General features: G+C 37.5%; 1 protein-coding gene across 2 annotated transcripts in view; it reads right to left on the minus strand.

Moving 5' to 3' along the window:
• Window positions 1–281: 281 nt before the first annotated feature.
• tmeff2a (transmembrane protein with EGF-like and two follistatin-like domains 2a) overlaps window positions 282–25,148 on the minus strand; it is a 114,167-nt gene continuing 89,300 nt past the window's right edge. Inside the window, exons 5-10 of one of the 2 annotated variants that reach the window (XM_051708160.1) lie at window positions 18,106–18,202; window positions 8,119–8,267; window positions 7,682–7,741; window positions 7,453–7,576; window positions 5,045–5,203; window positions 282–1,422 (exon numbers count right to left, since the gene is read on the minus strand). In XM_051708160.1, coding sequence (XP_051564120.1) covers window positions 1,326–1,422; window positions 5,045–5,203; window positions 7,453–7,576; window positions 7,682–7,741; window positions 8,119–8,267; window positions 18,106–18,202 — 686 coding nt within the window. In that variant the 3' untranslated portion in view covers window positions 282–1,325. Of the gene's footprint in view, window positions 1,423–5,044; window positions 5,204–7,452; window positions 7,577–7,681; window positions 7,742–8,118; window positions 8,268–18,105; window positions 18,206–25,148 lie in introns of both variants that reach the window. The other variant, XM_051708159.1, reaches the window with a different exon arrangement.

Here is a 25,148-nt window from a genome sequence, read left to right on the forward strand (position 1 = left end):
TATCCTTGTTTGTTGTATTTTCTCTTTGATATATACAAAAATAAAACATCAAAATGTATTTTATTCTATTATTTTCTAATGGTCTTGAAAATATCTTGAAAATGTAACACTATCTGGGCATTTTGTAGATTCATTTGGGATAAATATAAGTGCCAGGTCTCTAATTACCAGAATATGTAAGTGTTTGGTGAAATTTCCATGCATTTAAGGGTTAACTGGCTGTAATCTATAAAGGAAACACATTTTATTTCTATAACATCATATTCAAAATTCATAGCCTTTACTACATCAGAATGTAACCAGGGACATTTTTTTTAACACATTCTGTTTGAAACATGTTAGTCTGAGGATTCAGAGTATGCTAAGCAGAAACAGCACACAAACACATTTGTGCAAATACAGAAAAATATGTGCTCATTTTCATTGAGGATTTCTTTCACCCCTGTGGCACAGAATACTGTCAGACAGGACAGGAAGTGCTTGGACTCCACTGGACTGGTCTGGGGATGAACTTGGAGGACCTTTGTTAGATGAGGAATGTAAGGAATTCCACAGTCATTTAAAGGTTGTTTATTCTCATCTGTCACAAACTACTATCCATCCATCCATCCATCCATCCATCCATTTATTGATTTTAGGGTTTAGGACCAACATTGTCAGTTGTACTGAGTAGTAAAGAGTATTACTTTTTGCATTACATTTTTGAAGAGAATGAGCTAACAACAGATTGCTAAGCAAAGCCAGCTACTGACTCTAGCTACAGACAACTTCTCAGTCAGTTTGAGGGGCATGATGCTGTTGGCTCATTTTATGGAAAATATATACCTATAGTAAAGGGTTGAAAACATTTAGGCCTGCTGTAGCCTCATGGTATTTATGGTTTAAAAACAACTCTGCCAGTTCCTCAAGAATCACATAAATTGATCTTGTACATTGTCATCACATCTTCATTAACCTCCTTAATGGCATCCACAAAAGAATAGACAAGACATGTATTGTGATATAAATTATTTATTTACATTACAGAAAAAAGGACCCCATCAAGACAAACAAATTAACTATTGGAAATATTACCCATACATAACCAAGAAACAGGACTTGTCTTATCATGGTGTCCTAAAATTCTCTGTTAGTGTCCTGTGCCACAGGTGCAAGGCATCGTGTGTATACCATCATCCTCCCATCATAAAATCCGCACCATCATCCATCCCGTCATCCAGCAGGATGAAGTGTCTCTGTGTGGGGACAGAGAGTGCACGCTTGTTTTCTATTCTCTGTCCAAACTACGTTTCCCATGATTCTCTTCTCATGATTGCTCCAAGCGCTCAGATGAGGCGGGTGGAGGCGCGCAAGGTGTTTTCAGAGTTGTAGTGCATCGTGTTCTGCTTCTGTCGGTTGGTTCTGTTGGTCCGTGGGCACTTTCTGTGGAGGAAGGAAGCAAAAGGACATCCTTATCTTCAATATAGCTAGTTTCCAAGCAGGCACTTTTATATTATTTCTAATAACCAACAATGCCTGGAAGGAAAAGGCTGATATGTTCCAGAGCTTTAGAAAAGCATTTACACACAAAAATATCTTATGAAGAGTTAGATACAGTACTTTCATACTGCAAAGTCATATAAAGAAGTATTTTCTAAAGAATGTTTCATGTATTACACCAGAGGAAATATTGTGAATTTTTAAGTAAAAAGAATTTAAAGTACACTAAAATACACATTTGACCCTAAAGGCATTGTTTCTTTCACTGGATAGTTACTGAAAATAAAAAGGAAGCTACTGTATATTGTCAATGATTCCTAACAGTTGGAAATCTCTGCACTGTACTGAAAACTGCACTAAACACTTGTTTTCAGACCACATCAATTAATCATCAGTTTAAAGAGGTCATGACATGAGGAATAACATTTCTTGATCTTTTGACATACATGGACAAAAGTATTGGGCCACACCTCTTAATCATTGAATTCAGGTGTTTCATTCAGTCCCATTGCCACAGGTGTATAAAATCAAGCACCTAGCCACGCAGTCTGCCTTTACAAACATTTGTGAAAGAATGGATTGTTCTAAACAGATGCCACTGTTGCAACAAGTCTGTTTGTGAAATTTCTTCCCTCCTAGATATTCCACGATCAACTGTAAGTGGTATTATTGCAAAGTGGAAGCATTTAGGAAACACAGCAACTCAGCCACGAAGTGGCAGACCACGTAAAGTTACAGAGTGGGGTAGCCGAGTGCTGAGGCGCATAGTGTGTAAAAGTTGCCAACACTCTGCTAACTCAATTACTGCAGAGTTCCAAACCTCCTCTGGCATTAACATCAGCACAAAAACTGTGCACCGGGAGCTTCATGGCATGGGTTTCCATGGTCGAGCAGCTGTATGCAAGCCTTACATCACCAAGTGCAATGCCAAGCGTCGGATGTAGTGGTGTAAAGCACACCACCACTGGACTCTTGGAAACGTGTTCTGCAGAGTGACGAATCACGCTTCTCTATCTGGCAGTCTGATGGACGAGTCTGGGTTTGGCGAATACCAGGAGAACGTTTCCTGCCTGACTGCATTGTGTCAACTGTAAAGTTTGGTTGAGGAGGGATAATGCTATGGGGTTGTTTTTCTGGGGTTGGCCTAGGCCGCTTAGTTCCACTGAAGGGAAATGTTAATGCCTCAGCTTACCAAGACATTTTGGAAAATTCTATGCTTCCAACTTGGGGAAGGCCCTTTTCTGTTCCAGCATGACTGTGCCCCCAGTGCACAAAGCAAGGTCCCTAAAGGCATGGTTGGATGAGTTTGGTGTGGAAGAACTTGACTGGCCCGCACAGAGCCCTGACCTCAACCCTATCGAACACCTTTGGGATGAACTAGAACTGAGTTTGTGAGCCAAGCCCTCTCGTCCAACATCAGTGTCTGACCTCACAAATGCTTTTCTGGAAGAATGGGCAAAAATTCCAACAGACACACCCCAAAATCTTGTAGAAAGCCTTCCCAGAAGAGTGAAAGCTGTTATAGCTGCTAAGCGGGGACCAACTCGATATTAATGCCTATGGATTTAGAATGGGATGTCATAAAAGCTCCTGCAGGTGTAATGTGTAGGTGTCCCAATACTTTTGTCCACATAGTATAAGAGGTCGCTGTACTATAAAAACATACTGTAAGTTTCAGAACTCAAAACGTCCTCCTCACTGCAAAAAGAGCATTTGTTAAAACCAAGCGGCCAAAACAACTCGTTCTCTACTTCCTCCACATTGTGATGTCACACTGTAATAGATATTTGCATCTGACCGCCTCCACAACAACACATCAACGCCTACTTTACCTTATCACTTCTGTAGCCTGCCCAGTAGGGGTGAGCAGTGAGATAGCAAGAAGAGAGCAGGTCAGTCAAGAGTAGAGAGTCAATCATAACAGTGGGCATTTACTGTCAAGTCTTAAAGGAGAAGTAGCACCAAAACTGAGCGTTTCTGACAAAGGGTCAGAATAAGGATGGAAAATGATCATGTTTTACAAATACTGTATATGACTGTTTTTGTGCAGAAAATGTACTTTATATTATAAGTGAACCTTAAGACACATATGTAAATAAAATAAAAAAAGGCATGTCATGACCCCTTTTAGGAGTTTCCCTTTTCAGTTACATTAAAGTGGATCACATAAGTTTACATTATTCTCAGGGACTAATTTTAAAAAGTGCACCAAGTAATATTTTGTTTTTATTTAACTGCCCAATCGACAGTGGTCTTAGACTTTATAGTGACACCTGAATGTGGTGCAGAAATTACACATTTCACCAGTGGAATTTCACAGTGCAACTTTAAAGCCATGGTCACAGTATGCAAGATTATTTTGGACACCGTAATGGACAGGATATGATGTCACAAACAAGGGCTTCTGGATTTAATAAATAATAAATCAAATAATACTATATTCAAAATATTAAAACCATCTACTTGCTTTCCTGCAGCAATAAAAACACGCAGCTTTGAAATATGTATTCTTTGCTTTTTTCAGTGTGTAAAAGTTCAATCTTCTATTGGTCACACATCTTCTTCTCTTCCGAATTTGCAGGTCAGAGTTAACCAAACTTGAACTTTGGTACTGAAAGCGAAATTTCTTTGCACGAGCATGCATTTCCGGTCTCCCGCGTTCGGATGTATAGAAGTGAATGGAGCATGAAGTATTAGTATTAGTTAGATCACTGTCGATTAGTATATGTTATATATACTATTTTTATTGTATACTGTGTATTCTATATTGTGAGTATGTGTATTCTATATTGTGTGTATTGTACATATACTGTACATTGTATATTATTATTTGTATGTTGTGTTGTGTGCAATTATGTGTATATTAGATATGTAAATTGTGTTGTGTAAATCTGATGTTTATTGTAAACTGGTATATGTCACATCACTGTCATGACTGCTATGTTGCTCGGAACTGCACACAAGACTTTCACCCACTGTTGCACTTGTGTATATGGTTGAGTGACAATAAAGTGATTTGAAGTGTAGTGTGGCCGCGGCTTTTTTTTTTTTTCTTCTTTTTTTAGGTGAAAATATCAAACTTTAATCTCTTATCTCTAAAACACATGTTCAGTTAGACATATGTAGATATAATTAAATCTAACTGTATATCCAGACTACAGATGCCCTGAGGTCAAATCATCCATCAATACATTCTACCATTTACCATTATACATACACATATTGAATACACTCACTCTCATTCTTTTGTAAGGTAAGGGTTACTGTAAATGGGTGAGTTATTTAGTGCTAGCAGTGATTTAGTTTTCACTACCACACACGCACAGCCATCAACAATGACCTTTTGTAGAGTGAAAGGTGTGTTATTCAGCAGACTCCTGCTGGCAGGAGCTCTCACTCTATAAAGAGCTGCAAATGTGTGTGTGTGTGTGTGTGTGTGTGTGTGTGTAACAGCTTCCCAGTAGGCAGCTGTCCTTTGCTTTCTTTGCAGTAACAGAATGAGAGAATCTGTGAGATAGAACAGTTTGGTTTAAGTGTGTGTGGGTGTATGTGTGTTAATACTCACCGGGTAATACACAGCACCACTACACATATGATGGCCACCTGCAGAGCTCCGATGACAGACGCAATGAGGACGTAGCGCAGTTTTCCAGAGCCAGGCACCACATATAGCACGTTATATTCCTTAGTCTCACACTGTGGACCACTGAATCCTGAGTGACAGCTGAAGCAGAGGAGAAAGAAGCAAAGAGACACAATGTTATGCTTTAAAGAAGGTATGTGGATTCAATGGTTGTTAGATTAGACAATGTGGATTTATTCAAGTTGTTTTAAAGAAGCACTACTTAAAACATGGCCTGTGGGCCCAGGTATTTCTGCAGTTTTATTTAAACTTTCTGACTCCAAGCAGAAAATTATAGCATACTCTAAAATCAGCGTTGCAGACGGGTGCTTCAAGGCTTCTAGTGTAAAAAGTACAGGATATGTGCATATCAGCTACTTTACATTGGATTTAAACGTGGCTTATCTAATCATGTTTATAAAGTATTACTGGCATCTGTTGGGTTTTTGACTTAAGTGTTATATAATGTTAAACAGGTGTTTTTGCACTGATGCCAAACTTATCATTCATTTGTTATGAATAATCTTGTATTATGTCTTGTGTCCACTAAGTTACAAATAAAAAAGAATATAGTTAAATGAGAAGTAACATTCATTTTTAAAGTATATAAATTCACTGGATTATTCAAAACTAGTAATCCTGTTTTAAAGAGTCTACAGTCTGTCCATAGTATCCTTCTATGCGCACACTTATACTCCAGTCTTTCTCTGTCACAAAGTCTTTCCTGAGAAAAGAAGTATTTCCTGAGCTGTCTCACTGCAACACCTGAGTGACTCTTTTTCTCTTTTAATTGTTTCTTTCTCTCCATGTACTTTTTCTTCAGTTTCTATTACTTCAATACCTCTTCCACATCTTGAATATCCTATTACAATTCTTAACCAAGATGTTTCTTGGCTTGTACACTAGGGGGAGACAAAGGTCTATGGAAGAGAGACCTCAAAGCACACAGTTTTCTATCGACCATTATTTTTTGTATACTGAACACATGATATTTTTAATCCACTTTTTAACCAGGGGTTTTCAAAGTCTAGACAGTAAGCCTCCCCTCTGACAAAAAAGACGATACCCTGCCTCTATATTTTATATATTTATTTATTTACCCATTCCCTTTTTTATATACATACAGTAATGCTGCATATAAGCATGCACACTAGCCAGGTAAATAATAAATAAAATAGGCTGAATGTAAAAAAAAAAAAAAAAAAAACTTTCGTCCACTATAAACAGCAGTACATTATGGCCATTTATTTGATGTTTTATGTTTTATCAGGTATTGTCCTGTAGCGTTATACTATTAAAATGCATCATATTTCAGGCATTGGCAATGTGTCATACACTGGCTAAAAATATTTCTATTCAAATAAAACTGTATTTTGCATTCTTTTTTAATTTGGTTGTCCTTGATGACAATTGGGACTATTTAGCTGTTTTATAGCCTATATTTGTGATAAACATGCATCACATCAGGCAGTCTCCATCTTTTTGTGAAACTGTCCCAAAAGCATGAAGAAACGTCAAACCCGATAATGTTGAACTTGTAAAAATAGACATGACTAGTGATTTTGTTCCACATATTTTTGCCACATAAGTTCTGTGAAAATCCTTTATGCGTCCTAGATAAACTCTTGCAGGTAAGTTTTCCTCTAAGGTGAAAGTCGTTAGAAGACTTAAGCCATGAACATTTTTCATTGTTGATGGTTTATTATAGGTCAGCTATGCTCACATCTCTTACATCATCAGCGAGCATCTGAATATAATTCTTACAATACAAATTTAAGCATGTATTATGCTGCAGAGGAATGAACAAAGGCAGTGTTAAGTTCTGTTAGGTTGGAATCACAATAGTGGAAACGCACAAATCATGTGCTACATTGCTGATTGCTGATTTGCGCATGTGATTGACAGGACGGAGCAGCAATGTGAAGATGCTGCAGGAGCCACTGCCTATCTGGAACCCTGTGATGTGAAGCAGAGTGTTTAGAACAGAGCTCCATTCGAGAATTGCAGAATGCTTCCCTCTCGATTCTGACATGGTCATATTACTGACTGGTTTGTAATGTAAATCTCCAGTGCTGACGTGTGAACTTTCTGTAACACACCAGACTTAGACTTTCTAAATGACAGAAATCTAGAAAAATGAACAGAATATATTTCAGCAAAGAATAAGCTAAGTAAAAAATATTAAATTGCCCAAAATAGCATCACTGTCTCCATCACTGATATCAGTGCTTCATACCACCCTGTACCAACGCTCATGCGTGGCATCGCTACTTGTGGGCGGAACCCCGTCTCATTCAAAATTTGCGGTATGCCACTGATGATAGTGTGTGTATGCTTGTAAGTGTGTATACCTGCAGGACGGTGTTGAGAGCATGTTGGGATATTCACAGTCTCCATGAACACAATAGTTCTTATAGTGGTCAGGACAAGGGATGTAAAGACCTCGTGCCACCTCTGAAACTTCAGGCTTCTCCTCTACAATTCAAGCAGAGACACAAAACACAGATAAGTGGGCCAAAAAAATTTAAGGGCATCTTAAGAACCCCCCCCCCGGCAACACACACACACACACACACTCACCTGTGTAGTCTGTCCTGGCATATTGTCCATCTCCTGCTTTGGTGCCTGTAATCATGTCACCTACAGGATTATACAAATAATTCAAGAGTTAAAAAGACAAACAGATCTGCTTCAGTCAGCTGGTTACATAATACAAATTTTTTTTTTTCGTTTTCATTTGAACATTGTTATTTTATAAGATGGTATTAGGGTAACTGCAATATTCCAGAATGTAATGATCATACGAACTTGAATGAACTATAATTATTATGTAACTATACATGTCATCTATGCTGTACATGAATTTAACATCATCTCTTTCTGGTTCTCTAATGCCTTATGTAAAGGGAAACTTAATAGAAGAAGACATCATTTAACAATATACAGGAAATAAATACAATATCTAAAGCAAGCATGAGTGATTCTACAGAACAAGCAAACACATTTGTTCATCTCACCCTGACAGTGACCCAGGAACTTGACCTCGATTCGTTCCTGCCTCTGACATGACGCTTCTTTCACCTGGCAGGGGTTGTCATATGAACGGCCATCTGATGCACACACTGGGTTAAAACTGATGTGGGAGCAGTCAATGTTACAGACACACCTGTGTAGAAAAACATCACAATAAATGCAGATGACTATTAAAACCGTGAAAAAGATTATTAGACAAGCGTTGTGCTGTTTGATTTAGCTGTCAGCTAATCATAACACTTTAAACTTTAGAATATGGGACGCAGAGTGAATTCTTGAGGTGAATAATTTTTTTTGACATTGAATACTGATGCAAAAATGTTAATATTACATTAATATAATTGATTTTTCATGATATTACTTTAATATAATTTTCAAGAGTAAAAGGAATGATGAGGAGAAGAGGGCGGGAACAGGATCGGGAAATGTCGCAAGCCAGATTCGAAGTTACATTGACCACTAAGGAGCACTAAGCACAAGGGCTCAATCTGTCAAAGCATGCGTGCTAACCACTACACCACGGCTCGAAATTATTATTATTTTCTTATTTTGTGGCCTGCTGCAAATCAAAAGAAATACCAAAAAAGAAATACATAACATACAAACATTTTTTTTTTTTTTACAAGTTTGTCCCACTCACAGCATACCTGCCAGAAACTGACAGTTTTAGACATTAAGTCTATTCCAGTGTTGCTGGTAGACACAATCAATCACCCAAACACTTGTTTTTATGCCTACAAGAAAATTGCTTTTGTAAAAGCCAGTTCTGCAAAGGGTGAACATTATGGTTTTAATGTACACCTTTCCATCACGTATAAGTGTGTTAAGCTCAGCATTTTCACAGGTGTCCTGTGAGGCTACAGCACTGAAACACACTCCCAGATTACAATGCCAACAAATTCATGCCTCTTTACAGAAGGACTGCATCAGCGAGAACAGCAATCTTATATAAACATTAACTGACATTCATAATTGCCTATTTGGCTTGGGGCCAGATAAATTACCATTAGAAATAGATTAATATCGACATCAACAGCATTTTTATGATGTGTCTACCCAAAGATGGATTATGATGGATTATGAACTGTGACAGTGGGGCCAGTGGCACAGGGCTTCTGATTAACAGGGGTATCAAGCTGAGAGAAACCCTTAAACAAGCCACAACAGAAGTAAAATCGACATGTATAGATACTTAGATAGGCACAATACAAAATAAATGACTAAATGAGAAATGTTATCTGTTCCTGGCCTCTCTTTATAGCACTGATAGTCCCTGAACACCTCACTGCATGTCATGGTACATAGTCTTTACGTTTTGCAAAGCATTTGTGGAATGCCAACTTTATTACTTGTGTTTGTGACTTTAGATCTAGCGAAATGTGATTTTAGATCTCACAATTGTGATTTGGTACTCATATTTGTGATATAATTACTTGATAACACATTACAAAAAGGTTGTATGCATTAACATTAGTTACCATTAAATAACAATGAACAATACTTTTTAAACACTTATTAATCTGGTTAATTTCATTTACTGCATATAAATGCATTTTTTAAATTAAAAGATGTTACAGTATGTAAAATATTTTGTGTAGTTTCATAAATTGACATTAACTAAGATAAATACATGTTCTAAACATACTGTATAATGTTCATTGTTAGTTCATGATACATAATGCATTAACTAATGTTAACAGATATAAAACTTATTGTAGAGTGTTACCAATTCCTTGTTACTTGGACATAACATCTTGCATTTGCAACAAGAAGGGGCCTCCAATGAAGATGATGCCTTGGGGCCTTGCAAGACCATAATCAGTCCTTGTGTCTGCCTTATAATTGCAGATAAGGGTGTTGAAATTGCAAATGTAATGAGTAAAGTCTGTTTTCATTCATTTCTCCTTGGATCAGGATGGGATTTAACTGAATGTAGCAGTGAATTTCAATCTATAGTATATTCATGAGTCTATCATCTCAGGGAATTAATGACTAGCACAAAGGACTGGCTTAGCAATGCAGGCACTGCGAACACATCAGTGGAGAATAATACAACGTTTCAATCGGCAGATTACGAGCTTCAGTGCTTTGATGTTACTTCACTCATTTTAATGGCTGCTCTTATTCACACACCTTCATTAGGGATGGTAATGAATGATTACTGTATGTGCGAGTAGTGTGTGGACAGATGAAAGGCTGAGACAGAGACAAAGACACATTGAAAGTATGCAACAAGCAGCCTTTGCATTTGTCTTTGGGTGTGTGGGTCAGGATTTGACTACATTTTGGGGACAAGTGGATAGTAAAATTAACCAAATCTAATGACAAGTCGAAATAATAGTAGATGGCAAACGTGTAAGAAATTGTGTTGAGTTGGCTCGTACAAAAAAAGAATGAATTTTACTTATAGAGAAGAATAAACGTTTAAAAGTTTAACTTCTAAACCTAACTATAAAGTCTAATCCCTTACCCAAACCCTAAACTAGGACTGTCATGATTATAAAATTTGGCTGACGATTAACTGTTAAACAAATAAATGTGATTATGTTATGTAATGCTATGTTATGTTGTTATGTTATATGTTATATTGTATTATATTATATTAAAGCATTCAATAGTAAAATATTTCTATCCAAAGGCTCTCCAAATAAACCCACAAGCCCTTATTTCACATGAAGAGAGCTTTGAGATTCTGTGTTTCTTGATTCTATCATCTCGGGCATTTCACAGGGCTTCTGTGTCACTGCGTGTCATTAAAACTTGCATGAATCCACAATGACAAATAACATTTGCCATTACACAATCGTTTAATAAAAGTGAAAATGGAGTGCATTGCATTTTCTAAAATCCTTGCTTATATTTCCATGGTAGTTTGGCGCGGACATCACAGCTCTTCAAATCCGATTCAGAAGCGGACAATCTTCACGCGCTCTTCAGGAGCTGCACTTAGTGCAGTCTGCAGTGCAACTCAGTGAGATGGTCAGAGCTCAAGTGAACAAGACACTCAAATGTATAGTTCATTCCGTTATTTGGACAGTTAAATGTGGTTGGAAATTGAAGTGCACAATAATCGCGGTCATCTCAAATAACCACGGTTAGATCAATTAACCACGGTCAGAAGATTTAATAATCGCGACAGGTGTACCCTAAACCTAACCATGATTTTAATAGGAAAATAACTTTCGTGTACCATGGAAGACAGAAAACATCAGAGTCAGGAACAAGACAAGTGAAGCGTATTACAGGTTATTGAAATACATCAGTCATTTGTATCGCATAAATAAATATGTAATGAGTAACAAAATTAGTTCACTGACGTTTACTTTCTTAACATAAAGTGTTGGATAGGAGCCTTAAAATTAGATTCCTGTAGGCTATATTGTATCATTTTAAATTGTTTGTTGATTGGTTGGTCTAAATTGGGAATAAAAGTCATACCTTTTCATATGAGCCAAATTGTAAGATATCTTAAGATTTTGCCATCTCGAAATCTTCGGATTATAACAAGTTGTCCTAAGACTATGTTGATAAAATCTGAAATCCCCTACATTGTGGCAAGTGGTGACCAGCCAACAATGACCACAAGGAAACAGCGTAATAAACATGTAAAAGCTAAAAAAATGCAAAAATGTTACTGTGAGTGTTTGGTTGAGGGCTAGGGGTAGTGTTAGGGTGCCTACACACTAGAGTTTACACTGTGTCAGAGAACGCTGCGAATGCATTGATCTCAAAAGGATGGTGCGTTGGAGGGATGGAGAGGGAAAATGCAAGGTTTTCTGATAGTGAAGCTCCATCATGCGACCAAAAGTTGAGAACTTTTCATCTTTTGCTGCAACACACTCTGATGTAGGCATCTGTTGACCAATGAGAGGTGGGACGAGTTGTGCTATGAAATCGAAAAACGTGGCGGACAAATACTCATGCATACGGCAAATGTATTCCCTGTCGTGTATTATCTTTCAGGCTAAAAAGATAGTAATTGTGGAGATAGAGCCTGGAGAAGAGTTTCTATGTTTACTGGTACATTGTCAAAAAGATATATTTTAAATAGCCATCTCTATCTGTGGTACATGCCTTCCAAATTAACCTTTCACATTCACATGCGTCAAATGCTACGTCTGAGCTTTCCCTAGTGTGTAGGTGCCCTTAGGGGATAGAAAATATCATAAGTCCAGTATAAAAACAACAGAAAACACTGGAAAGTCCCCACCACGATAGAAAAAAACAAATGGGTAGGTTAGCAGGTCCTTAATTTCCACCCAAGAGCTCATAATCATGTGGCGAAAATCTGTCAACTAGCCTCCATTGTGTATAATTGTGGGTTTCTGTCAGTTTATTTTGTATGTTAATATCTCTCAGAGGAGTTTGGCTGAATTTATGGTCTAAACTGTATCTTCATATTAAGGTGTTTGTGTTGCAGTCTCTTCGTCAGTGTGTGTTTGTGTGTTTGTGTGCCACATGCAGGAACATGTTGAGCAGAAATGACAATTAAACTGTCGTTCCCCAGTCACTTCTTGCTGGGCAGCAGCAAACAGACAACAGTATAATTATAAATCTGTCATTTTTGTGTGTGTTTGTGCGCATGCATACACAAGAAAGTGTGTTTCTCTTTCCTCAACTTTACCTTTTAATATTTTCCCCCTGTCAGGGAGTTTCAGTGAAGTAAAGGGATGTTTTGTATTCTTTGAGACTGGCACTACTGGCATACTGCATACTGACTATAAATGAGAGAAAAACATCTATTATAAATAGAGACATTTATTTAATTGAACTCTGGTGTGGAGTCAATTCAAGGGCAGCTTTGCTTGTTTGCCATTGCTAACTGAGGATTGTAATGCATAGTAATTAAGATACATCCTCTGGAACATTGTATGTAAGATAAAAACTAACAAACAGACATAATGATATTTAACTTTTATTTACTGTGCTATTTCCAAGAGGCACAGGTGATGTACACATATTACCACACACACATAGTACACATTTGCTCTCTAGTATGACCATCTGAAGTGGTCATAAAGGCTAATGTGTCTTGAGAGCATGAATATTTAATGGCGCCTCTCACATTCTGTAGACACACACACACACACACACACACACAGTTCAAAGATTTCCAATAGCAAATCAAGCAATAATGGCTTTAAGAGTGAGTCAAACTGAAGGGCTAAGATTTCCTTAAAAATATAGGTTGTTTGGATGGTAGCCTCTATGTGTGTGTGTAAATGTGTGTTTATCTTGTTGAGTGAAGGATATGTCTTATTGATTTGTAAGAGCCATGCGGTTTCCCTGTTATCTGAACTTTGCCAGCATGGCCTGTGGGCTTTCTCTCTGTCCAGCTGCCCTTTACTCACACACTTTAGCCTCTCTCTCTCTGTCTGTCTCTCTTTCTGGTTATACCTGTACATGGTGAGAACCTGTCTCTCCTATCTCTTGACAGTGATAAGATATTCTTCTAATTCATAGTTTGTCTCTAGAGTTTTGATAAAATAGACTTTGTGTTTTGGTTTCATGGTTTCATCTTAATGTTCCAAATAGGGGCATTTAGATTGTTTGATGATCTGATTGATTTTGATATTTGGGTGATAAGCAGTGTCGGTCTGAGACTAGTTAGTATTAGTAGTGTTTAGTGGGATAATGAGTCTCAGAAGCAGCTGATTAAGAGGACCTTTTTCATGGTTCAGTTCTTGTGTTTGCAACACTTTAAAATTGACTAAATCTGTAATAGTTGATTTTAAAGTGGAGTGTATACAGTTTTCCATGTTAAAATACTTTCTCATATTCCAGCTTATTATGCAAAGACCAATCCATTATAAGCAATACATTTTTAAGTTTATTTCCCTGCAAAGTGTAAATACTGTGGCTCTGTGGCACTATAAAAACATTAAGTGCTTTTACATGCACACCAATATGCTAATAACTACTAATAATCAGCCTATTCAAAAAATCTGGAGATCCATGAGATTTGAAATCATCAGGTGTTTACATTCAGAGCGAAATGGGGTAATGGGCAAAAATCTACCTGTGTTAATCGGTTTATGTTTAAAACTGTTTATGAACTTACACCAATAAAAGAAAACTGCTTAAGGTTTTGACATGCACTCATACATTGTCTGCACATTAAGTATAATCAGTGTAGATCATGTATGTAAATGTGCTCATTGTTTTGTTTCTATAATGGTGCTGTAAGCAATTTTTTCATGGAAAGGTATGCAAACATTTTTCCTACTCCCTGAAAGATATTAATGAAATAAGCATTGTGAGATTGTGATGGACTGGCCATCTGTCCAGGGTGTTTCCCTGTTCGACAGCTGGGATAGGCTCCAGCACTACCCACGACCCTACACAGGACAAGCGGCTATAGAAGATGGATGGATAGATGGATGGTGTCGTGAGATACAGTATCTCACCAAACTCAGGCACAGCACTAGACTCTGTAAACAGCAAACAAAAATGTGTCCGTGGGCTGTGGTCTCTGATATGTTCTGCCTGTCAATAATTTTGCGCATTCTCATAGTATTGTCGTTGTAGCGGATTATTGAGGCTTAATGCCAATTTTATGCCGTGTTGCTCATAACAGTTGTCAGCTGAGAGCACTACTTTGCCGCTGTTGTTTTTGACAACCGTTTCTGCTCAATATCGGTCTCAATAAAGTTAATTTGGTATCTTTGAAGTGCAGGGTTTTGGAAAGAGGGGCGTGGCTAATCCAACGGCTCAGCTTGTGGAAATTTTAGAATAGCTAAAATCGCTAACAGCACCTTTAAGTATCCTAAATAGTCTGACATAGGAACACTGGCTAAACATCATTGGCTCAACCATTTATGTGGGTTTGGAGCGGGACTACATGTTTGTTCAGCCAGTGTCAGATGAGGGGAGTGTTCAGTTGCAAATCCCTTTCGTGATGACAAATGGCTTCACCTTACAATGCATCTAAAAATAATTTTGGTATATTAATAATCATTCAGGCCTCATGCATTGTTTGGTGTTGTCCTTTGTAATTTAGGATAAATTTGCAGAATTCTTTGTTTAAAGCTTCTGTTGGATACTTGTCCCAACTGAGTAGACCCCACACCTCACTTCCATACTCCACATATAGCATACATACTTGCATACACTGAAATAAATGCGTATGCACCTTAAAAATTGTAATTGAAAAAGTTAACTGGATTGATTCAAGTAAAAATATAATTTAGCATCACTAAATCAACTTAAATACATTAGAATACACCAACAAATATTATTTTAAGGGTTATATCAGTTAAAAATAGCAGGTTACCACATTTTACAGTATACTTCAATCTCTCTAGCCACACTCGGCCACATATTCAGTGTTGAATGCTTGTCACTACACAAAATCAGTGCACAGACACACACACAAATGTTATTAGTGCAGCTTACAGAATTGATTTTATTTATAATCTTTCATCTCATTTTTTCAGTAATCCTTTCAAATGATGCAAGAAAACAGAAGGATTCAGTGTGAGAGAGAGACAAAAGGGCAGTGACATTTGTTGGGGGGAGAGGAACAGGGAGGTGAGTGAGTCATCTGCAGTCAAGTGCATCAGAGAGAGGGCCTGCCTCGGGACCATCCATACGACTCAAGCATAAACGCCTCAAATCGGGCAGATATCTCAGAGGAGGGAGAGAGCTGGGCTGTTTCATTTTGATGCCTCCAAACACCTTGGCTCTGGGCTCTTCAGCTAGTGCTTGCTGAATCTTTAGCGAATCTACAGGCTGTCTTTGCCAAGGCACACATGTAATTTCCTTCAGATGGCTAAAGAGAGAGAGATAGGCAGGAGGGAGGAAGACAGAGAGAGATGCTTTCTTAAAGGGCAGTCTCCTTCACTCCTGTTGACAGTTAGAGCAGTTCACTGTCTCCCAGGGCAACAAAAACCTCCTTGCCATAACCATGTGCGGGTCTTAAATACAGTATATGATGTGAATTATGATTTTAACAGGTTTACATTACCTTGAGAGGAAAAGCCTGAATAGAAGAAGTATCTCTAGAAATTATGATAATTTGTCATGCGATGAGGCAATATCAAACGAGCAAGAGTGGTGTTGGACTGAATGTGATTCGACCGTAATCAGCACATTTTCGAGTGTGATATTGCTTTTATACAAATGACCAAAGTTTAGCCATGCAACTCTATGTAGCACAAGTTGACAGATTCTTTGACTTGTTCTGTTAGCCAATCGTCTTGCTCACATGTGACATTTTAAGCCAATCGGCTTGCATGGTATAAGCTGATTGGTCCTCTGACTTGTAATCGGTTGCCAATCAACTTGTGTCTCTCTCTCTTTGTATAACATTTAAATGGCACAGTTTTGCAGATAAGATGGTTTCTCAGCAGCGCGCTGCAAGAGTTTTCTCTGAAAATGCTATTTTCTCAGGTGGTTTGCTGGGGCTTTCCTCTAAAAACTTACATGATAAGGTCTGCTTTTGGCCATGACACATAGAAGTGCATCTTTTAAAAAGGTAAGCCTTACCCAAATCTGGCTGGTACACATCGCTATTTTAAGTCAATAGATTAAATAAATCCACACATAGATATTCAAAGTCACTAAATATATAACCACCGGGCTTTCCTGGCTCAGGTACGCATTATGAGCTAGGTCACTAGCCGTTTAAGCTATTCAGCTAAGCAGGCTGAGGCACATATAGAAATTTAGTTCAATAGTGTTATGCCATTCGGCCAGATGCCAAGGCATACCTAGCTAGCATACACTCGATGCACATGGCTCTTCAGAGCAGCAGCAGTACATAAGTCTTGGCGATAGATCTGCTTAGTTAGGGGGTTGTGTTATGTGTTGTGCAGCTTCCCTGCCTTGTTGTGGGATTGTTTGTAATGTCTGTTTGTGCAGCAGCATGTCATACATGCTCGATGCAGCATGTCTTGCACAGCATGTCCATATGCTAACTCCATATGTGTGTATTTTCTAGCAGTAGCAAGTCTCCAAATTGCTCTGCAGCAGCAGCAGCAGCAGTGTAGTAGATTTAATCTGCCAAGACCAATATTCTATCAATATGTCATACCCACATTAACATGCAAAAATCTTTCAGAGAATTGTCATGACTGAAATGTTCTATAAGCAGCAAGTTAATATCGAGTAACATACATTTTAGACACAATATGTCCAGTTATTTTGTCTATTTTTGCTCTGTTAATGAAAATAGTTCCAAACAAAGCCAAAGCAGCAAGCAATGCACAGACTGAGAGACTGGAATTGGAGGAATGATGCAAACAGTGAAGCATCCCAGTACTCTTAAACTAAATATCTGCACTCTTAAAATGCCACTTGTCCAATCAGCTCAGAGGACTGGAACTAACTGTTTAAAAAATATATTTTGTTAAAAGAGCAAAGTGTTTGTTGAGCACCCAAAGGACCTCTGCGAATTTATTTGTGAATATTAATGAGTTTTCTGTGCTGGAGCAAGGAAGTCATTCATTAGCAAAGTTAAAACGGTCATAATTGGCCTTGTTTCTTTCTCATCTGAAATTCACTTTTTTATTGGTCATTTATCTCTGGCAAGTTCTCGAAGTTCATATTAGAACTGAGATTCGTTCAAGTACCAGACCTTTGCTCTAGTGGCAAATATTCCATGTAACCATAAAAAGCAATCTCCGGTTGTTACTGACCAGAAAGAGCAGACAAATTAACTCAGTTTTTTTATCAGTTCCAGCCACTGGAGAAATGCTTATAACTTGGTAATGCATTTGATGTATAATGAAGCTATATTTTGGACTAATGAGATTTGACAGTGGGCGGGACTTCCTAGCACAACCCTGCAGAAATAGATACCAAACGATTGACAAAATGTCTTATCACTCATCGCTTGCCATGGTAGCAGCTGGTTAGGACAAAAACATACATGTTATGTGTTGCACCTGGTTAGGGCGGTGTTATTCTTTTTAGTGATATTAGCTCTCTAAAAGATGGCAATCCATTTTGCGGGTTTCTTTTGGTCTTACCAGACATCTTCTGCATCCACGTCACACTCCGCCCCAAACTGGCAAATGTCACAGGTGGATGTCTCCTTTTGTCCATTCTCTGCAGAACCCTCGTTCCCTGCTTGGATACACAAACACGAGACAAGACAACATAAGCTTTCAAGTGTTTTACAAACTTTACTCTGGGCAAGATGAGCAGGCAATCATACCCGACTCTCTCTGTCTCTATCACATTCATAAATAGATGGAGAGCCAGAGGACAGACATAATTGTCATTCTCTCTTTGTCTCAGGCTCTGGCTCTCATGAGTTCAAATCCCCCACTGATCTTTCCTCAGCCTCACCCCTCATTTCATCATGATGATTTCTGATTTGCTGCTCCTGTTCCCTGGCGATAGAGACTTCCCAGGAGCCGCAGCTTAAAACCCCTCACTATCGCATATCTGCCCTTATCAGTGGATGGGGAAAAGCAATCCCGCATGCCATGGAATTTAAATTACGTTGTTTCCTCGGAGGATCACCGTTCCCCCTTTGGATCCTGACCCTCCATTATGAGGTGCTATTTTTAAAACTTCGATCACAAAGACAGAGATATGGAAAAAGAAAGGCAGGCAGATAAAACAAAAACAAAAGAAAGTTAGACTTATGAATTGTATTATCTAAATTAGTGTGTACTTCCATTATCCATATAGAGAAATATTTATTTCACAGGTGTTTCAGTCACTGTTTTTGCATTATTTTGTCCCATTAATTTTTTTTATAAAAAAGTTTTTATTCTCTATTTTTCATTCAACAAAACATAACAAAAAGAAAATATAGCCGCAAGCGGCAATCATCAGGATCCAAGCATGTATGGCTAGGACATGGCCAAAATAATTACATTGGACACAATAGATCCTGTGGATGCTGTGGACACAGCTGTTTTGTGTAACATTTCTTCCATAGATTTTTTATCACAGTTGCAAAATTAGAAATTTATTAGAATGAAAACAGAATGACAATGGATGATGATGATGAAGAAGAAGAAGAAAAGATTTTGGATTGCTGGACAACAGCACATTAAAAGAGCAAAAAGCTAAGTCAAAGAGGATTTTCCATCTAGTGGACATAATCGGTAATACATGCTTGATTTACCATGCATGAATTACATTTTGAATTGTTGGACAATTAAATCAGGAAGAACTGAACTTGAGGAAAAACTTAAACAGATTTCATAGGGCTCTTCATTTTTTGGATAGCTGTTGCTATTTTTACTGCACAAATAATACATTACAAGAGCAATAACTCAGAGGATTTAATTGAATTTCTTAACTTGCTGCTCCATCTAGTGGACAAAATCAGTAGTATATCCTAACATCTTTAAATTACAGTTCAAATAAATATTTTTATTTGCTGTAGACAAGAGGAAATTTATTAAATTTGGCACATGTCCTCAGACTATCCTGATGTCTATATGGTTTAAGTTGTCATGTTTGGACGTTGTACACACAAATAAAGGCATAGTTGTAGTTACAGTTGAAACCCAAATAATTAATTGGCTTATCTTCGAAACAATTTGACAAATCAAAAATAAAAATAAAATGTTGTCAGGGCGGTCCCTAGATGATACGTGCAAAATTTCGAGCAAATCGGACAAATGGCCTTGGAGGACTTAATAAGGTTTTTCAGAAAATCCAAAATGGCAGAAAATGTTTAGGGGCGGAAATAAAATCAGAGCTATACATTTTGTTCGTCTTGACTCAAGGATTCAGAGGAAATATTTTGATTCTAGCCCTTATAGATAAGTTATTAGCAAAAATGAAAATTAGCCCATTATAGCACCATCTTGTGGACGATTTCCCCCAAATTTTGTATACAGCCTAATTTTGGCGAGCTGTAAGAGCACAGTAAATTTTGTAACGATCTGCCATTTGCAACACAAGTTATTAGCTGCTGAAATTTTATTGCCTGCTGGCAGCCATTTTTGTTGGTTTGTCTAATCGTTTTTGTAAGGATATGTTAGCACGTGACCCAAAGATGATGCATGCCAATTTTAAATGTTTTACTCAAACGGTTGCGGAGTTATAAGGAATTTTTAGCTGTAGCACCCCGTATTAGCGAAATTGGATGAAACTTAGCATACATCCTCAAAATGTTTTGATATAAAAGTATTCCAACTTTGCGTTCAGAAGATATAGGCCATTAAGTACATTTGGGCCATGCCCAAAGAATTAATTAGCTTATACCTTTGAAACGATTTAACAAATCAAAAATCTGAAAACATATTTTTGTCAGGACGATCCCTAGATGATGCGTGCATAATTTCGAGCACATCGGACAAACGGCCTTGGAGGAGTTTGCAAAAGTAGGTTTTTCAGAAAATTCAAAATGGCAGAAAATTTTTCAGGGCGGAAATGAAATCGAAGATGGACGTTTCTTCATCTTGACCCATGGAATCAGAGGCAAAAAATTATTTTTTAATAATTATTCTAGCCCTTATGGTTGCAAAGATCTGAGCCAAAACGTAAAGGTACTTTATATAGCACCACCTAGAGTCCGATGGAGGTGTGTGTATTTCGTTCACAAAATACAGGCCAATTAGTCATTATAGGCCACACCCAAAAACGTATTTGCTTATATCCTCTGAACTATTTAAGATATCACAATTCTTTTGATAACTTTTTGCCAGCACTGTTTCTAGACATTTTGCGTGAACTGGGGAAATGACCTAGGACAAGTTCGAAAAAGTAGGTTTTTCAAAAAAATATACTTGATAAAAAAGTTTTCTTCCAGAAATGAAAATCAATGTGACCATATCATTATGGGGCACCGAAGGATTCAGAAAATGTCACAATTTTACTCTAGCCTTTAATATACTCTATAATATTTTAATAATTAATTTAATAATTTTTCAAAAATTCAAAATGCCAGAAAAATGTTATAGATGGAAGTGAAATTGGATATACGTTTTGTTGGGCTTGACCGAAGGAATCAGGAAAAAATAATTTTGATTCTTACCCTCACGGTACAATAAAAATACAGTAAAAAAGGAGCTTTCTTGCTTTGAGAGTTTTACCATTAAGTAAAAGATATTTTCTTCCTTTATTTTACCTATTTTAAGCTTTGTCAAATTCTCCACTCTTGGAAGAACACATAGAAAAGATGAGGCAGAGTCTACTGAATGCAAAGCCACATTCTGTATTCACAGATCTTATTAGGGACTTAAAGGTTTAGACTCCAAACAAGGATGACCCAATAAACTGAAATGTCAGGTGGGCCAGACTTGGAATCAGAATTGCATCAGAATGCAGAAGTCTTTTAAACAATATTTCAAAGACGCTTTCTATTATATTTTCCAAATATGCTTATAAAAGTTATACAGTAACAGGAGCAGAACATATATATTTTTTCCCCATATATGTATTGTTGCTAGGATTGAGGATTGCTACCATAACCACTGATCTTCACCATGCAGATATGTTTCATCTGTATGAACTTACCTGTCAGTGACAGCTGACACATAGCCAGTTGCTGTTTCCCTATAAACCCACCAACTCCCTCAAACTGCTTGTTTTGTCAGTGTCTTCAGTTGTTTGCCAAAAAAAGCTCACTAAAAACTGGCCAAATGCTGATCCACTGCAAATAATTTTCAAACCATTCTAGAGAGCAACAACAAGGGTGAATGGATCAATGAAAATGAAACTGGATAATTCAGATCAAATCATTGAGTTGAACTTGAGACTGGATCAGTCAACTCAAAAAAACAATTCACTATTTTCGTATGGACTACTGGTGCTTTTGCATCCTTTTCAAAGCTTGAAAGCTCCAGTCCACATTCTTTGTGAATGCATGGAAAAACAACCAGAACATTCTTCAAAATTCCTCCTTTTGTGTTCCTCAGAAAGTCATACATGTTTGGAACAACATGACAGTAAGTAAATGATGGTGGAATTTTCTTTTTTGGATGAACTATTCTTTTAATTTGTAGCCCTGATAACACAATGACTTCCAATGACCGTCATAAGCATTCCCTAATAGATCAAGCATTACTCCAAATACATCCCAGGTTCAGTATCATGTCCTGAGATGATTAACCCATCACCCAGCTCCTTAAGGCTGTGGCTGGACCCTTGGGTGAGGAAATGAGATACGTAGAGGAGGGGAGGGGCAGTAACAATTATCTCTATCTCATGGTTAGATGATCCCTCTCTGAATTGATTACCCCTGACCAGAAACATGGTTGATCACCAACCCCCTGCGCTTTCATCTCCAACCACTGCCAAAAAGATCCTGGGCTTCTCACCTTGTTTATGAATATCTAAGTTAAGCTTTATACAAAAATGCAATGACAATGCTTGTTTTGTGGGTAATGGTTACAGAAGTCTAATGAAAGCATCCATTAAGTCCACTGCAACTTGTTTTCTGTGAATGAAGAATCTTTCATGTGATTTTGACATGATTCATAACTTAAAAAGACTTAAAAATGAAAATCTGATTTAATTTTTGCTTGTACATTAACATTTTTGTAGAATTGTAGGCACATACCAAGCACAAGAATTGATTTCACAGCAGTGGTGATTTCTCAGGGCCAGAAAAGCCTTCTCTGCTGGCCTAACATGCCAAATAAATAAATATTTTTCATCCTTTCATTCTCAATCACCTTTTTCCTATGTATTTTTAAGCATAAGATCAAGCTGTCTGATGAGTCGTCTGTCATCACTGCTGGTATTGCCGTTGAGAAAGAGATCCTTATGGATTTAAAAACATGAGATGTTCTGTATGACTGTGTGATTGCTTAATTTAGTAAACAGGAAAAGAGGACTGATTTTCACTTCAAATAAATTGGTAAGTACTTTTTGCATTGTTTTAGCAACATCAGGAGTTTTCTAAGTGTAAATTACATTTTAAACATTAAACTCAGAAAGTTGGATTTTCCAACTTCCTACTAGAAAAAGTGCAATGGAATGCATCTTGAAGTCAGAATTACAACTTGTAGGCTTGTGCAGAAATTCTCAACTCCAATTTCGCCAAGATGCAGGGGCATGATGTCACACAAACATGTCAACACTCAGGGAGATATACAAAGTAAGCGATAAACATTCACTTTATTTATCAATAAATGAGTTCGTTTCCACATTACATGATATTAAAGCTTGTTTAACAAATGCCTGCAGAAACAGCTGTATAAAACATTATAATCTCTTTTGATAATCGTACACCTGAAGCACAAATGCTAGCGCTGCAGCATTGTTTATCAGCTGGGTTGCTAGGAGACATCTCTAATGAGAGTCAAACCCCTGCTAATCTAACAGGAGCATTGCAGTTTTGTTTCCTTACACATCATCTTCCGAATATCGGGGAATGGAATGTATTTATGGTCGGAGATATCAAGTAGGAATATCCCACATACAACTTGAATGGAATCATGTACCCTGACAAAACGAAATTTATTGCAAGCAACATTTAAATCGCAAATATTATTAGATAGATTATAGACCTCCTTGGTAGATTCATATGAAAAATTATGATTTTTGAGTGTCTGTTCGGGAGACGTTCATTTCACAAACAGTCATGCTGCAGTTAAAATTAGGCTTGCTTGAGCATCAAGTGTAATTTCAAGTTCTGGTTTCGTGCGTGGACGTGTTTTTAAAATGTCAGTTGGTATTACTAGTTAGATGCGACATAATGTATGATGCCCAAAGACATAGTATGTCTTATTCATTGTGAAACTGTGTTTTCTTAATGGCATGAATTACACTGAAGGCCTAGACTGTAAATGCACGGCCTGCCACTGTTTCACAGTAAATCTTAGAAGGAAAGTAGATATTCAAATGAAAAACACAAGACAGATGTTAAGTGTCCAAGAAAGTGTCCATAATGGGACAAACCTACTTGTGCAGAAACTAAAGAGAAAGAAAGGGTGGTGGTGGTAGTGGTGGTGTTGGGGGGGGGTATGGGATTTAGGACACAACACAGCCTGTCAGACAGATGATGAATGGAAGCCACCCCTTTCCTGCAAAGTGTATGGAGCCTAACCTTCAAAACAGAAAGCAAAAATGAGTGTAGTTTTCCAGTCTGGGTCAGAGGAACTGTACAGTGCATCTGTGATCACATGAGCAATTTGAAAATAGTACCAAGAGACTGGATGAAAATGACTACATTGTAAGTTGTTTTGTTTCACCGCATTTGCACACACTGACAAGTGGTCTACTCTTTGTCAGAGACAAATTATATTGTTTCATACATGAGCATGAGATGGAAATGAATTCCACGTGATTTTCTTGAGTGGTATTCTTGGTAATGTTCACAATGAATAAATGGAAGATGATTCCTGGGTAATCTAATGAAAAGCAGTTCAGATTAACATGGGCAACATTTTTGAAATGGAAGAGGTTTATCGCATCACAGTGAAACATTCTCTGATACAAAAGTAATGAGATCCAAAAGGTCACATTTTAAAATGTGTATTGTTTTGCATTCTGATATCATGATATGGTGTAAAACACATAGGCCTCCATTGCCTGTAAACATGATACTGTAATGCAATGTTGTGATAGGCTGCTATTAAAAAACAAATAAACATAATGGAATAATTGAAGGAAGGCACAAATCCCTTATCTGCCTGTTGGAAGAATGCCACCACACAAGAACATGCTAAGAGGGACACAAAGGTCAAGTGAATATCCATAGATGGAGAGGGCACTTCATCTCTGAATCAATAGAGAATGTAGGTGGCATAATGCTGACCATAGAAAGATGATAGCCTGTAAGTGAATACTTGGATTTCCACTGGTTTCCATGCACTAATGACGCTAGAATCTTCGATACGGTTCATGAAACATTTTATAATGATGTGTGTGCTTAGGAATCATCTTTATTAGCTGTGTTTCCATCCAGCTATTTTGACAAATCAAGCGTTTCCATTCAGGATTTCTTATGCACATTTTGAAAATGCGCATAAGAAATCCTGAATGGAAACGCTTGATATGCGAATAAAAATGTAATGCGTTAGGAGGAGGTGGATTTTCTAGAGTTTCACATTAGTTAAAATGCGCATTAAAGTGATGGAAATGGCTTATTCGCATG

This window comes from Myxocyprinus asiaticus, chromosome 10, assembly GCF_019703515.2.
Source record: "Myxocyprinus asiaticus isolate MX2 ecotype Aquarium Trade chromosome 10, UBuf_Myxa_2, whole genome shotgun sequence".
Lineage (NCBI taxonomy): Eukaryota > Metazoa > Chordata > Actinopteri > Cypriniformes > Catostomidae > Myxocyprinus > Myxocyprinus asiaticus.